We start from the raw sequence: 16,208 nt of genomic DNA on the forward strand, positions 1-16,208 counted from the left end.
GAAGCGCTCGTCCGCAAGTTTACCCCAAAACCCGCGAAACTGGTGGAAAAAAAACAATGGGGTCGGCTTGACGCGCGTGCGATACGTATAAGCTGTCCGTTTGTCTTGGGCGAAGCGGCGTGACGTGGCACGTTTTGTCTCTCGCTGTTATGCAGCGTTACGCGAGCAAGTATACGTATAGGCACCGACACGCGTTATCTTTCTCCGAGTCCATCATCGCTGTCATCGTCGCGGTCCGCGACTATTGTCGGAGAAACAGACGCGCGGAGGAGAGAAACCAGAAGCGCGGCATTGGCAAGGAGTCAGTCGCGCCCGGGAAACAGGAAACGTCGGAGACCGCGGTCCAAAGTTGCGAAACTCGTACGTTCGCGGCGTACTATGATGAAAAAACAAAAAAAATAAGCGAAATTTGGTATATTGTACATATATATATATTTGTTATGTATATATAAAAAAGGTTTACTTGGTGACTGCCTTTTAACAGAAAGTAACATTTTTTCATTGAACGCATTTAGAATTTACTTGAGTTAACGACTTGATAAAAACGGAATTTTTTCAAGTATGATGCGTCATGCATGACTGACTCACAAAAGTAAAAAATTTGATAACGTCTAAATGGATATATCTAATCTATTGTTGATACACATTAGTGACGCATCGTACTCGGAAAAAATTATTTTTTTTTATTTTTTTCAAATCGTTCACTGAAGAAGTCTAAATTGCATTTTAATTAGAAATTTTAACTTTTTTTCAGGTAAAATCCGTCCATTTTTACTACCATTTCGTTATTCAAATATCTTATCGTATAAATTTATTTTGGTAGTTTCCATTTGCGTTTGAGTATTTTTTTCATATTCCAACACTACAACCAACATGACTACCAAAATTTTTACATACTTTTATTGACAACTGCATCGTTAATATAATATTAAATGAAACATTCCATCACAATATTTATTGTATCTAAGTAATACTTTGTAAAAGTCCCCAATAGGATATTCAAAAATGCCCAAAAAAACCGTACCAAACGCACTATTTCGAAGAAAAAAAATAGAAAACATAGAAATACCCACCACTATTTAATTACTAATGTTGTATTTATTACCAGAAAAAAAATACTCATTATTGTACCCACGTAGGCAGAAACCATCGCTAATATCGCTCGATGGTTAACAAAATCCAGTTGCGTATATTCAAGAGGGCAAGCCACATTTCCCGTTATTTCTTATGGTTTCGCTAAAATGACCACCGCCACAACCACACCCAGCCTCCCCTACGTATGCGTAAAAAGTTACAACACCAAGTCTCAAAATTCATTATGCACGAGTAGGTAGGGGTACTTATCTTTCCCTTTTTTTTTTGTTTGTCTCCGATACACACGCCACGTAGGGCTACTGCTCCACATTATTTTTTTCCTCCCCTCGACCATATGCACACCGCAGTGATCCTTATGTTTTTTTTTCCTGTGCGGCCAATATCGCTCGCGACGAGGACGAGCTGTGAATTACGATCCGCAAACACAGCGCTCCAGATCCGCGTTAATAAAAAGGGAGCCCTCTTACATTACCCACGCGCTTTATCCCCCAAAACACTCCATTTATATTGCACGTATACCCCCACGATTATTATTCACCGGACTCTCGAACCGAGGGGCTGTACTTTATCTCCGTGTCCAAGTGCATCGGCGTGAGTATATAACACTATGGCAGTAAAAAAAAGGGCTCGAAAATCAACGATGAAAAAAACAAAGGATCTATACAGAGCCGTTTGTTTGCCTAACGGAGCAAGAATAAGGGGGCAGCAGGGAGGGGTCGAACCACCGCAACTTTGGACTGATTTACACAAGCCGGTGGTCAGTCGGGCCCGTCGCGGTCGACCGAGAGGTATCCCATTTAAGCCCCCGCAAACAAGTCACATCCTTCTTCTTCTTCTTCTGCCTCCACGTCCTGACTTTTAATTACCGAGCGAGGATGAAAAATCTGGCGATTTCGAGCTAGATGGCCCCCCCCTCGCCGAATTTGTCAACTTCCGATAAACTCGACCCAAATTCCCAACGGTTTATCCGGACCCGCACCAACTTTTTTCCCCCCCGGCGAGCAAACCAATCGGCATACAACTGCCCGATCGATTGTTAAGTTTCTCCGCACACATGTATGGTGTACCAAGTCCCGCCTGCCTGCCGGGGACACTTACAAATGAGCCAATCAAGCCCCGACTGATCCCAACCCCCCCAAGGCCCGCATCGTCCCGCGCGCGACTGTCTCTCGCAAATACTTTAATCCGTCCATTAATCCCGCAAGATAAAACTTGGCGCGCCAGCCCTTTTGTCTCCCCGCGTATAAACCCACGCACGTCCCTCTTCTCATTTTAGTTTTGGCAAAAGTGGACACGGGGAGGGCTAGGCCATCAGCGTTAATCGCTCGGTGATGCAGCTCTCGGGTTCCGGGGGAGTGGGATGACGACCGCCGCGTATATTTAATTTTTACGCGCTGCACATTACCATTTTTTTTTTCTTTTTTTGCGATGGAGAGGAATCCTCTCGCGCACCGTAAACCATTTACGGGAACAAAAAAAAAAGCCCCCCTCCGGCAGGCAAATAGTCCCCTGTAATTTATTTCGCGTCGCGTGAGCGTTATACATCCACATCCCCCCCCTCAGGGCAGCCCGTAGGGTAATTTCTTTTTGTCGCCACTCGAGTTGGCCGCTGGTATTGTCCACGCGCGCGTCGTACGAAATGTCGAGCAAACAACAATAAATATATTTCGCGCTCTCGTGCATACACACGGGCGACGGTAGGAGAAGGAGCAAAAAGAGGAAAGAAAAGAAGAGGGGAAGGGAGTTGGGTGATGGGCAGATGCGGGCGAGAGCACGGAAACGCCAAGCGCCGGGCCAACTTCCGAGCGAGCACGTACGAGCATAGCTTAGCTGTAATCTGACTGCACACCACCCACCGCCCCTATTTCACGAGCGACTATCTCTCGCCCCCACCGTGTATGACCCTTCCCGTTCCCTTGCACTCCACGCACCGCCGCTACTCTCTGACATATAATGGCCATGGGTTTTTCTTTAAATTTACACACACTGCGATATTTTTCGAAAATATTTGACAATCGCGCTTCACGGAGACGATATCAAAAAGAAAGGAAGAAAATAATGTACTCGCACAATAGATCTAAAATTCATCCCCACCGAGCGTGCGCGCTCACACTAAAAATGGCACGTACCTTTTTTTCCGCTCGGATCGTCACCGACAACAGGCCGTCCCGCGATAAAGTCACTCGGTCCTTTCACATCTTCGTATCTTCAATTTCCCCCCCCCCCTTTCGCTCGTACCTATATACATGCGCGCAAACAGCCAACGCAGCAGCAGTTCGCTATATCTCGAGGCGGCGAAACGCAAACTGGGGAGGAAAAAAAAAAAAAAGGGGGGGGGGTGGCGGAGGAGGGCCGCACCTGACGAAAGAATCCAGCGACCTGACCGGAATTTCATTAGAGCCGGCTGCAGGTATAGCGAGCAGACGAGCAAGGAGGAGATGAACACGTTTGCCTTGACTTTAATCTCGGGGCGTGCTTCGTCGGCCAACTCGGCTAAATGAACATTTTCCAAAGGGGTGAGCTGCTTCGCGGACGTCGTCGTTACGTCCACGGGTGGATTACGTGGTCAATTTAGCTCGGCGCCGAGCAACGGAGGGGGACAAAAAATAATAATGAAAAAAAAACACCCCCATGCGTTACCCCAGATTTGGTTACTCGCGTGACGATTATGGAGGAAGAAATTGCGGGACACGCGAAAATGCGCGTCTCCAATACGCATACACGCGAAAAACAATAAGAGAACGCAACGTGCGTGTAGGTGTAATTAGGTACGCGAGGGAAATATTTCTCGCGCGAAATAAATCTCGAGCAAGTGGCCTCCGGGTAATTTGGGGCTCCCAAACGTGGCGCGCGCGAATTTCAGCAAAAACTTGAGGCGCAATCCTAGGAAACGGCCCCCGGGGACGTAATTATACACATTAGCATTCCGAACGAGAACGTTGCGCTTGCCACCCGGACTACGTACAATAGATACATACATGTACGTATGTGTATACGTAGTCGGTCCGCGGGCGAAGGGTTGTCCACCACCACCCCGTGTATGTAAGGAGCGGGAGGGGGAGAGACTTTGGGTTTTGGTTTATTTTTTGGTTCGTATTATTACTGCTGCGGTGAAAACATCGAGATCGCGCGTATGGCTCCTCTTTCCGGGAGTCGATTCGGGTCTCCTGCATATTCAAAGGGCCTAATCCTTTTCTCGGAGACGCGCAAGGCGGGGGTGGCTCGTTATCGGAAAGCCCCCGGAATAATTTGCGATTCAGCAGAGTACGGGTACGCTGCACGGGAGGAAAGAACGAGAAAAGGCAGCGGATGTGGGGGGAGGGACGCCCGAGGACGATTTGCAAAATTTAAACAGTCCCAGCGGGGATGTGAGGGGAGGGGGGAGGCACGGATTACCTGAGCTCCGCGTATTTATACGCCGTCCTCTTCCGCCCGGGAACTATAGGTGGATATAAAACACGAGGCTACGGACACTGCCGGCTACGTACATATCTATATATTAATGCTCGGCTTAATGTGCTCCGGCTAATTAATGGACCGCCTACCTCTAGCTGGCTTTTCCCTTATTTCCTTCCTTTCTCTCTTTCTTTTATCGCGGAGCGTCACGCTCCTCCTCCTTGCGTTATACACATCCGTCTTGGGCGCTACTTGTATATTAGCGCCACAAATCTTTCGAATTTATGGAGTGGCGCGCGAGTGTGTATTCGATTATTTATGCCTCGCGCAATTATTACTATTACTTTCCCGAGTGATGTCTGTATCGTTTGGGGGGGGGAGCGCCTCCCCTTAGGTCCACATAAGCGCAGTTATGCGCCGTCAAGCGAATTGGATGAGACATTTATTTGGCGCGCGCTTTTAAAATTAAGAGGCGCTTGTCACCTGTGTATAAAATCCCTTCCTTGGTTTTTAAATTCTAAAAGTGTGTACCCACGCGCCCGACCCTTCCCGATGTTGTTATTATTTTCCACGTGCATGAAAAAAAAAAAAAAAAAAAAGGGTCCAGGAGCTGGTATCTTCATCTCGTGCGAAATTTTTCCCCGCATTCTCCGTACCTCCCGTGCGGGGCTTCGCGAGTTCGCGCCAGGGCGTTTTGCATACGCATTTGCCTTCTCAGCTCCGTAGAGATAACGCGTAACTGCCGGGGAATTAAGGACAGAGGCCGCTTAAATGGGGAGCACGTTCGTGCCGATCTTTGGACTATATAACTACGTGCGGTGGGGTAGGGGTCGTGGATGGAGTCTTTAGAACGACATTCGGTTGGTCAATTAGCGAGGACGCGTTTGTTCGAAAGACTCGAGCTTGCTTGCGCCATGCGAGGGGAGTCATTACGTGGTTTCTTGGTGATCGTGGTGTGCCTTGTTGGGTGTTTTCGGATTAGTATTTTTAACTTGGCGTTTGGGAACGAGTAAAGTGTCTTTACATCGATTTGCGTCGATGCATCTAGTAATCAGTTAGAAATTATCGGGTGTCTTGTTTTACAGAGTATTGCAGTTTCTCGATTAGGGGAGCAATGATAGAAAACGGGAACATATCATTTTCTTGGAATATTTTGCCTATTAGTGGTTTTTCAGTTTAATTTTAGACCTTGCGTTCTGGAGTTGGACAAATCTGAGCGTGCGTTTATTCCAACCAAAGGAAAAAGAAAATCATGAAAAACAAAGGAAAATTTAGATACGTGTATGGATAAATAATACTAGAGTAAATATATACAGTAGTTGTTCGTTTAATACAAAATTTTACCGTAAATTGGAAAGTGGCAGAGAAAAATGTACCCCTACATTTCCAACCAGTGCAAGGCCATTTTAACTGTTGTAAATACTGAAAATAAAAAATAAAAATTACTTCTACTCGCGTTCTGAATATTTTTGTACCTCCAAAATTAGATTAACATGTTAGAAAACGTAGTTCAACTATTAGACGAAGATTAAAAGCAATTTAAGATGTAATTACCTGAACAACAAGTGTATATTGTCAAGAATAAAACATTTCTTGTCGAATTTGCATGTCAATGTCAGTGTCTTGTATATTTATCACAAGATAATGCCTAAACTTTGCAATAAAAAACATAACAAAATTCTTATCACAGCAATTTTTTTAATAACCAGGAGCAATGGTAATCAAGGTATACCTTAATGTTCGTTAAAATAATAAACTTTTCCACACGCAAATATGTAAATTTTCCGAAGTTGAGAAATGTTTCACCTGCGTTATCACACTTTTTTTTACCTTATTGAAAATTGTTGGCCTCATTCAAAGGAATTCCCCAGTATTCCAATGTAAAAAAGACACGTTCCCTCGAAAATCCCCAACTCTTCCCCAGAAAAAGCCCACAGCTCCTTTCCGTCAACCCGAGCGTCTGACCACTCGTTGACCCGAACTACTGGCTACAGACGACGGCCGCCAATACATTAACAACTGATTTTTCCTCTCCGGCACAGCTCGTCCACCCCCTCTTTTGTACATGGTATTGATTTATTTCCCCCTTCTTTCGATGAATAATTCAGCCTTGGCGCCGTAAAGATCGACAAGCCCATACCGAGCGCGTGGAAATTCCGATTCGCACCTACAGCCCCGGTGAGGAGAATCGGGAGGTTATTTCGATGACGGTAACAGAGAGGACGCGCTAGAGGAGGGTAAGGGGAGGAGGTGGGTGGTCCTCTCGGAGGACGGGGCGCGCGTGGGAGCAAGGGCGGAGCCTCGGGGGCGGCTCGGGTGCCAACTCTTTTTGCGCGCGCACACGCCGAGCACTCGGAGGAGGCTCGCGCCTCAACCTATATCGCGGACACATTGCGTCGCCACTCGTCCCTCCGCGGGGACGTCACGCGGACCTGTTTTTCTCCCTCTCCCTCCCTCTCGGACCAGCGCAAGCGCGTATATATATATATATACGTGTGGATCTCTTCCGGTATAGTTTTTCGAGATCGAGTCGGGGTGACCCACAGTGCGCGAACTGGTACGTACCTGGTACGCCGGGATCGATCGTCGAGGAGGTGATGGTACAAGGTGAGGACGTGACCTTTTGCTTGTTCTCGGAGTGATGGGGGTGTCGATCGGGATACCAGGAAGATCGAGGTGATTGCAAAATGAGGCTGTCGAGGTGAGGCACAAAGTTTTTTTTTTTTTTTTGTTAATTATTGTATCCGATGCTGTACGTATAATACAAACAGCCGGTATAGTGTAAAAATTTGTTTTAATCGATACTGTGCGGGAAGACGATATTACATAGATGCGAAAGCTTGCGTGTATCATTTCCTTCAAATTACTAAATTGCAATATCTGTCTGGTTTGGAGAAAAAAAAAAAAAAAAAACAACGCGCGTGCACAAAACGTCGAGAAATATTAATAAATAAATTATAATTACATGCGGCACGATTTAATGAATTTATATTGGATTCCATGTCGAGCGTCGGATTACAGTGTAGAACACACACAAATATCTGGCGGATATGATTTGATGAGCGCGCATGAATTTGCAATGAAATAAATGATCTTATAAATGATTCATCAATCGCCCCCTCCCCTCTTCCCGACGAAAAAGAAACGCACACGCGTGCACGCGCGCGTTATCGGAAAATTAAATTATGAATAACCTCCCCCCCCCCACACAACGGGAAACATAACCACGTGTGTAATCGATACACGCAGGTATATATACGAATGAATTAGCCGAGTTGTAATTTCAAATGCAAATTCAACGGTATGGGGTGAGATTTCAAGCGCAAATGTCGAAATTTAGTTAATTATATACGTTGTACAATTGAATTCAACAGCTGGAATAATCGAACGGCGTTTTCAACGGCATCGAAACCATATACAGTTAACAAATGTTTTTTCTTTTTCTTTTTTTTTTCCTACACTTTCAATTTTTATTTAAAATAAATTAAAATAGATCCTCACAAGATCGGCAAGCGGATATACAGGTCGACGTATCGCGTGACAGAACGGCGCTCGGATTCGGCGCGAGGCGGTTAACGCTCGATCGAGTCGATTCTACGGGGGTAGTGTTCCACGAAGCCGTGAGATACAAGATTATCTACAACTCCGAAGAAAGGGTCCTCCGCGATCCCAACCGTAGACAGCTCCGCATCGAATGACTGACGATTTCGTGGAGTTGGCACAACACGCGAGCGTCGTCGGTTGGGGGGGGGGGAGGAAAAAAGTCGAGTGGTCTAATTGACCGAAGTGGTCTTGCACAGCTTCCAAGCCCCGGTGCAGCGAGCCACTCGTGGAGCCCGACAACGATACGGGACAGGAGGGGGCGGGGGTCGAGCAGGAGGCATATCGGTTGGTTAGCGGTTGATGAACGCACGGCGCGAGTAATCGAATTATCGGTCGCTTTGAGGATCACGAAGCCGATGGGTGATTCGATCAGCGGTGCAGGCCGTTGGACGAGTCGAGGGAGCGGGGGGGTCCCGTGTATCCCACGCGATACGCGTATACACGCTGTGAAGTGGCCTCTTGCGACCAGACGGTCTAACCCGGGCGGAGGAGGGTCGTCGGAGTCGGGAGGCTGTGTCTCGCGGACCACTGAGCCGTACGAGTATCTCTCGCTTTAACGTTATTAACTCCTTTTCGGTGCTTTTATCCCTGTCTCTCGAATTGGGTTGCACCGCAGTGTATAGTCTCCAAAGTTTAATTTCATTCAATATCATCCGACCCCACGTGACTCACCTCAAACTTCTTCACACGTGTCTATATACGTATACTTTCAATTTTAACTCTGTTCCTGCTGGGGATGAAAGTAGGTCAATGACGTTTTCCACGAATGACAGTTGTGTACAGTAAGCTTCAATTATTACACTCCTCTCACGCGAAAAGAAAAAAAAAAAAAAATGGCACTCGCGTCCGCAAAGCACAGCCGCGCAAAAAGCTCGCAGTGTGTATCCCCACCGCGAACCAACTCCCGGGAAGAATGCACCGGCAAAACCAGGGGAGGAAGAGTACGATCCCGGCGAGGTAGTTTTGCGGTTGGCTGGCCGCAAACTCGAGACACACCGGTGCACGAGTACATATAGGCCACCGCAGCCGGCCGAAAAGCGGGGGGGCTTTGAGGGACTACCGCAACAATTTTCCCTTATTTTTGTACACGAAAGTTCCGAGCGGACAGAGAGTCGCCCGACCGAGAGTTGGTACAAGCGCCTACAGTGTTGTTCGGCGAGAGCGGGAGGGGAACGCGTGGGGGGGGGGGTTAAAGAATAACGGCGAGGGTGGAGGGGGCACGGAGTTCGTTGGGCTCACCGCGGGAATGGCCCCGCAGGAATCTCGCGGCCCACGGAATTTGGCGGTCGAGATGGCTCTATGTACACGAACAACCATACCCCGACTCGGGAGACATGGACAAGGGGTTCGAGGCGATTCGTTTGAAAAAAAAGCTTCCACCATGAAAATTTTGCAAACGGTACCACTCGACCGACTTGCCGAGCTCCCAAACTCCAGGAAGAAGAACAACACTCCGCGGGGGTAGCGAAAAGGAGGTTGGGGGGGGAGGGCAAAGGGCTCCTGGCGGTATGAACGAAGTTTATGTGGTTTCAATATATCCTCCCGAACCTGGACACACTATAACCAAGGACGCTCATATCTCCCTGCGGTCGGTAACTTTGCGTCGCACCAACGACACACACGCACACTGTATATTATAGTGGAGAGATCAAACCAAAGCGCCTTTCTCTCTTTGATCCGCGGATCAGAGCTGCTGTCCCGCATGTCTATATTCTCTCCTTGGCATGCGGAGCGTCTACTGTTTCATCCCCCGAGGGATGGGACGCGCGAATTCCTCGAATCGCCGAGTGACCTGCAAACCTTCTATGCTCGTCGGTGGGCCATTTCACCAAAACGGTAACCCCGCATTTGACGAAACAAAACAAAAAACAAAAAAATCGAAAGAAACACAAAACACCCACGAAGCGTCATGTGGGCGCACAGCCTCAGCGGTGGCAAGTCGAGAAATGGCACCTACAGGGTGTACGAGCGGGGGTATGTAAGAGACAGAGGGAAACTAATTCGATTCTAAACTCTGACCGCTCGTCTGTGGGGGGGGGGGCACGGATAGCAAACGCGGGCCGCTCTCGGACACAGATGGCACCAACCGCGCGGCTAAATTCTCAAGCCGTAGCTCTAATTACTCATAGGCAAACCCGGATCCGCGACAGATGTTCCGGTTAAAACTTGCTGCCGTAAACTGTCGAGAGCTCGCGCCGGTCTTTCGTGGACACACCTCGAAATTTGTTTTTTCTCTCCAACCCGTTATAGCCCAAATCCCTTTTTACTTTTGGTTTATGGATACGGGGGCATTTCGAACCGTGGGAAATTGTTTCATTGGGCACTAAAGAAGAAAATTGTCGTTGTGTTGCAGAACAAGCGGAGCGAGGGAATAAAATGACCATGGACGTGAGCAAGTCGGAGTCTAGCCGAAACGGAACTGGGCAGCAGGAGTGCGCCGGGTGCAGGAAGCCGATCACGGAGAGGTACGACAAAATGAAAAAAAAAAAAAAAAAAAAAAAAAAAAAGGCCACGGGGGGACAAAAGATGAATCGCTACTGAATCTTTCGTGTCGCAGGTATTTGCTCAGGGCGTTGGACATGTACTGGCACGAGGACTGTCTGAAGTGCAGCTGCTGCGACTGCCGGCTCGGCGAGGTGGGCTCGACCTGCTACACCAAGGCCAATCTCGTGCTCTGCAAGCGTGACTACCTACGGTGAGATATACTTGGCTTACGTTTCGATAAAAGACCTTGACCGGTCGGTATATCCATAGAAAAAAAAGTCACTACTCGAGCATCCTCGCGTTCATTGTGATCACTACAATTCGATATTTAAATCAATGACACAACGGTGTGCCAATATATTATAGTTTTTCCGACTAACGTAACTAGCAAAATCTTGCAATTGAATTGAAGTAAGTTTTGGTCACCCAATGTCTTCCTCAAACATTGGGCCATTAATACATCCCACGACCTTTGAAGGGAGGGTAGAGCACCTGCACTCCCGAGGGAGCGCATCGGGACGCGCCGTCGCTCGTATTTGCCAACACGGATTGTTTGCCTCTTTATTTGCCTTTCGCGCAGGAATATAGAAAAATATTATGGAGTTTTATTTACCACTTTTCCCGCTCGAGGTGTTGATGTTATTTTCACGCCCGTGGTGAACTTTAAGGGGATTCTGCGGTGAATCATCACTAAATGTGTTATAACCGATAAAGTACATGTTGACAAAGAAATGTTTTGGAGGAGCCAAAGAAGAAATATTTTATATAGCGTTTATGTAGCGTATTTTATATAAACCTATTAAAAAGATATGCCAACATTTAAAAAGAGCTCCACGTAATGGTTATTTGGTGCCATCAGGTTTTTCAGATCAAAAAAAAAAAAACCCTCCTTAACCAATAACCTTTTGAACTAATTAAACAACAAACAGTACATTTAACGCTAGGAAAAAAGATAAAGAACAATTAATCATCATTTTTCAGATTATTCGGTAACACAGGCCACTGCGCCGCTTGCAGCAAGGTCATACCAGCCTTCGAGATGGTGATGCGCGCAAGGGCGAACGTCTATCACCTGGAATGCTTCGCCTGCCAGCAGTGCAATCACAGGTGACTCACCGATAATCTCTCGCTTACACATTAAATAATACCCAATAATTTAATAATATAACTCAATTATTATTGATTATCCGCATGCAGCATAATTAAAATACTTAAATTTTTTTTTTTTTACCAATCATCATAAGGCCCAGTGGGAATATCTCCGATAAACCACACCTTGCTATAGATAATAAACTAGCACTCTCTGCACCAATGGTGCATCCGGTCCACTCGCCACTGCGTAGCCTTTTTTTCCCGGAGATGCCCCGTATTTCAGAAACCACTCCTTGCTGGGTAAGGCCGATGACCCCAGCCTGGTAAATCTCTTCTGAGTTAATTCAGGTCACAGAGTTTCCTGAAGCCCTATCGAATTGAATGCACAAAACCGCATTCGAATCCATCTTCTTGTTTAAATCTTTCGAACTTTTGCCGTATTTGGTGCTTTAATTGTTTCTTCGAGTAGGTACGTGGTGTTGTTGTATTGAGGAATTATTATTACTATTTTTTTTTTTTTTTTTGTAGTCTCACCTCAAAAGGTACATTAAATATTTCAGTGAATTTTCAAGTATAGAGTACTAATAAGATAATCATAAATGAACAGTTTTTTTTTTTACTTTTCTCGTGAATGTTTTCATACGTAAGCTGCATCGAGATTAATTTAGCAGTCGTCTCAATAATCACATTTTGTTACATCAATATAGTTACTATAGAATTGGTACCTTCCATAACAAATATATTAGCTTGAACAATTCACCTCACGCATAAATTAGAGATTCACTGTAAATAGATTAATGAGTACCAAAAAAAAAAAAAAACACGTGAGATGCCGCAATGATATCAGGAGTTGGAGAAGCTCGTTTGATTCAACCAGAGCCTTGGGTACGAGAAGTATAGTTACACTTGGGGAGAAAAAAAAGAAAAGAAAAATATATATGTCTCCTGTCAAGCGTCGAAAAACAGCGGCGCAATGCACACAAGCGGGTATTACATACACGTACAATTACAGTGGTCGCGCGAGCGCTCGTTTCGTATATAAGTCTCAAGGGGCTTGTAACTAAATTGGCGGCAGTATATTACCGGTTAGAGTCCGCATTTAATTTGAATATAATCTGGCGGACGGATCTCCCTGCTCCTCGCCTTAAAGCGCACACACACGGGCGCGCGAGTAAAGCAGAGTCCCTTGGTGCGTGACGTCGCGGCGGAAGTCTCGAGCCGGCCGGAAGTAAAATGGCCCCTCTCTCTTGGATTTCCGAGTGCCAAGTTGACTCTTTGAGTGCACGGTAAAGAGACCCCCCCCCCCTCGAGGGACGCGCGAGAAAAGAGGTGCGATTGTTTGGATTTCCAGCGAAAGCTCGAGCTTGTCACGCGTCGGGGAATATACTGGACCCTTCGCTCTGCTGTATTGTATACACAAAAGCTCCGCAGTGCAGAAAAAAATGTTCAGATACAATAATAGGGTACGTTTAGCATTCGCAAGCGCGTTTTCAAATGCAAAGCACCTCCGTCGAGGGACTTATCGGCTCTCGCCGCGAAGCCACTTCCAAGATGACGGGTGTATAAGCCTCCCCGTCTCGGCTCACGATCCACTCGGCCTCTCCGATTCAACGGTTCGCCGGGAGATCCCGAACAATGCCGCCCCCGAAACTTTGTGCAAGGCGCGTTGTGTTTCGTTGCCTAAGAAAGCGCGTATTAGCTCGAACAAAAGGACGACCCAGCCCCTCCGCGGTTGAGAGAAAAAAAAAAAAAAAAAAAAAAAAGAAGAAAACGGAGCACTGCGGAGGACGATAAACCAACTGGTAAGAGAAATGCCCGCGATTAAACACCTACACGTGCGCGAGGGCAGGTGCTCGCGTGACCAGCCCGGTCACATCCGTTTCCGCTTCGCGGTCAACTAGCCGCGCGCGCGTGTACATGCACTCGAAGCTCGAGCCATCGGCGTAAATAAATTGCCCCCCCCCCCCTCACTGTTGCAAGCTGTACTCTTTTCCAACCGGGTATATAATACCTCCTGCGGATGTGTTATACGTACCGAGCTTTTTTCCCCCTTTACGAGGCTCCCCCGTTCTCTTCGGGGAGTCGAGAGTGCGGGGGCTCGATACTTTGTTGCTCCTTTTCCCTCCGAGTGGACTTTTACGGCCCAGCGGAGCAAGGCGCAAGCAAAACGTTGTTTCATCGGAAGAGGAAGAGGCTCGTTCCTCTATTATCGTCACCAAGTAATACTTGCACGTCTTTTCCCCGATTCAATAGTATATACGGCGCAAGATGAGAATCGCGAGTGTAAGGTCGAGCGAATGTATCGAGCGAGGATCGCGGGAGCTAAGGTTACCTGCACTCGGAGGTAGGAGGAGGGGGGAGGGAGAAAGGGGTGCCGTCGACCCCGTCACGACGACCGTGCCTTTTTTACCCCGAGCCGAGCCTCGTGGCGTGCGGCTTTTAATAAAAAACCAATTTCGCCCGCCCGAGTGCCGGTGTGTGGGGATTAAGAGACACGCGGGCTTTGGAGCTTCCCTCCCCTTGTACGTGGTTGTGCACGCAGTAATTTTGAGGCGAAAAAATCAATACCAGGAAGCCCCCAATTATCCACTCGAGATTTAACGCGCGAGGAAAAAAAAGATAGAAAGTAACAAGCGACAAAGTGCGACGCCACGGCGAGGGAGACCACATAACCGAGAGCTTTTCAAATCAAATTTCAAAGTCTTCCAGCTGCGGCGGCGGATATAAATAGCGCCCACGCACAGTCTGAGGGGGGGGGGGAGGGGTGCATGGCAAACATCGCCGGAATGGGATTATGACGGAACAAAAGCCGGGGAAGAGCGGAAATTTACCAGCCGGCCTCATCTCTCTCCTCGCTTTACCAGCCAAATGTAACTAATACACGTACAGCATCCAAGTTTCGACTGTGCAGCGGGGGGGGGGGGGGCGGATTCGCGAGTTTTCCGAGAAATTAGCCCGGGATGATTTGCATCTGACGTACACCTCCGAGGCAACGCACGTCTCTCGCATAGTTTCGAACTCTCCCTTCGGCTGCTAACTCTTCTCTTTTCGCCAGATGTCTCGCGCCTCTTGGCCCCCCTCGGCTCCCCACGGCTCCCCTCGTGTCAATTATACTCCTCGGGAGCAGCTCGGCACAGAGAGAGATATCATCCCGGTTATTTTGGAAAAGGAAGCAAACCCCGTCGTTTTTTTTTTTTTTCGAGCCCAAAATCACAAAAAAAAAAAAAGAATTCATCGCCATTAGCGGAGTGATCAAAGATTCACGGGCGCGGTACATACACACATATATATACACGAGCTCGTGCGCGCCACTCCAGCGTGTAACAATTTAATTCAAGCCGAGGCGCGTTCAACTTTGCAGAGGGCACGCACTTTGCTTACTTATTCACAACAACCGAGTTTACCTCCGAGCCTCGAGTTTGCGAACGGTCCCCCCCCCCCCACAACCCTACTTTGACTGCGGATGGAGATAATCGAGGCGTAAGAATCGGGGAGCTCCGTACTACGGGGTAAAGGCGCTGTATGGGTATGTACACGGCTGAATAACTCATTGGCTGGTTTGATTTAATTTTTTCATGAACAAAACAAAAAGAATAAGTACGAGGTAAAAGCTCCCCCCTGCACCCCCGGACGGTAGATATCGCGCTCGAGTGCTCCCTGTCCAACGTTGTCAAGGAATTTGCGTTTCTTCGCGTTCTGGTATCGCGTTCGGGTGTCGTTGCACGCAAACGCCAAACGAGGGGGTATAGGGGGAGGGTTTGCGGCTCGAGTTGCATTTCCAATGGCGATAATCCCTCGAAACGCGTCTCCAGCAGAGCAGTCCCCCTCGGTCGGGCGCTCGTCAAACCAAGCGCAAACGGACGCTAGGGAGGTGAGGCCATTGAATTGAAACAGAAAGGGGTGGGCGGAGGGGGAGGATAGAGAAAGGCGAGAGGCAAAGGCAAACGAGCTAATTTGGCTGCAGCCGCTCGTTTGGGCTCACATCTCAACAACTGATTAAATGTCAATCGCCCCCTCCCGGTATTAACGCGTTTTGACGAGCGATGCAGGGGTATATTCATGTATATACATACATACATACGTATGTATTAAACGCGCGGAAAACCGATACAGCACAACTTTGTGAAAAATCAACGAATGGCGCAGTGACCGAAGGGGGATCGGATACCCATGAAGCGAAAGATGATAGCGTGACGATGAATGAAGGGAGAGGAGGAGGAGGAGCCATAACGAGCGATCGAGCCGGCTTTATCATCGGATACATCGTGTTGCACCCTCGCGACCACGTTGTCGTATACCTGCATAATTGTAGCTTCAAAGTGCTGGTGGGAAAAAATTTCGGTTCGCCCCTGGTCTGACCATTCGTGGTCCGTACTACTGGGATCGCGAGAAAGGGCACGCCACGGGGGACCCTTTTTGAAAATTCGTAAAAACACACCCCCCAACTCCTCGCGACACCCTACGAAATCAATTCCACGTGAAACGATGCCGTAAAAGTTGGAGCAAGACGAACGATCGATTATCGGCCGTTTAGCAGC

The 16,208-nt window shown here is 47.7% G+C and overlaps 1 protein-coding gene across 3 annotated transcripts in view; it reads left to right on the forward strand.

Annotated features, from left to right (window-relative positions):
• The window catches only part of LOC106645521 (LIM domain only protein 3), an 80,594-nt gene that overhangs the window by 37,645 nt on the left and 26,741 nt on the right, over positions 1–16,208 (forward strand). For 2 of the 3 annotated variants that reach the window (XM_014361409.2, XM_014361410.2), the window contains exons 1-4: positions 6,941–7,192; positions 10,448–10,559; positions 10,652–10,789; positions 11,560–11,685. In XM_014361409.2, the coding sequence (XP_014216895.2) occupies positions 10,471–10,559; positions 10,652–10,789; positions 11,560–11,685 (353 nt within the window). In that variant the 5' untranslated portion in view covers positions 6,941–7,192; positions 10,448–10,470. Of the gene's footprint in view, positions 1–6,940; positions 7,193–10,447; positions 10,560–10,651; positions 10,790–11,559; positions 11,686–16,208 lie in introns of those variants that run through there. The other variant, XM_089588783.1, reaches the window with a different exon arrangement.

The sequence above is a fragment of the Copidosoma floridanum genome, unplaced genomic scaffold (assembly GCF_036245765.1).
Source record: "Copidosoma floridanum isolate Cflo_tuat_1 unplaced genomic scaffold, Cflo_Japanese_pri ptg000007l, whole genome shotgun sequence".
NCBI classification, from domain to species: domain Eukaryota; kingdom Metazoa; phylum Arthropoda; class Insecta; order Hymenoptera; family Encyrtidae; genus Copidosoma; species Copidosoma floridanum.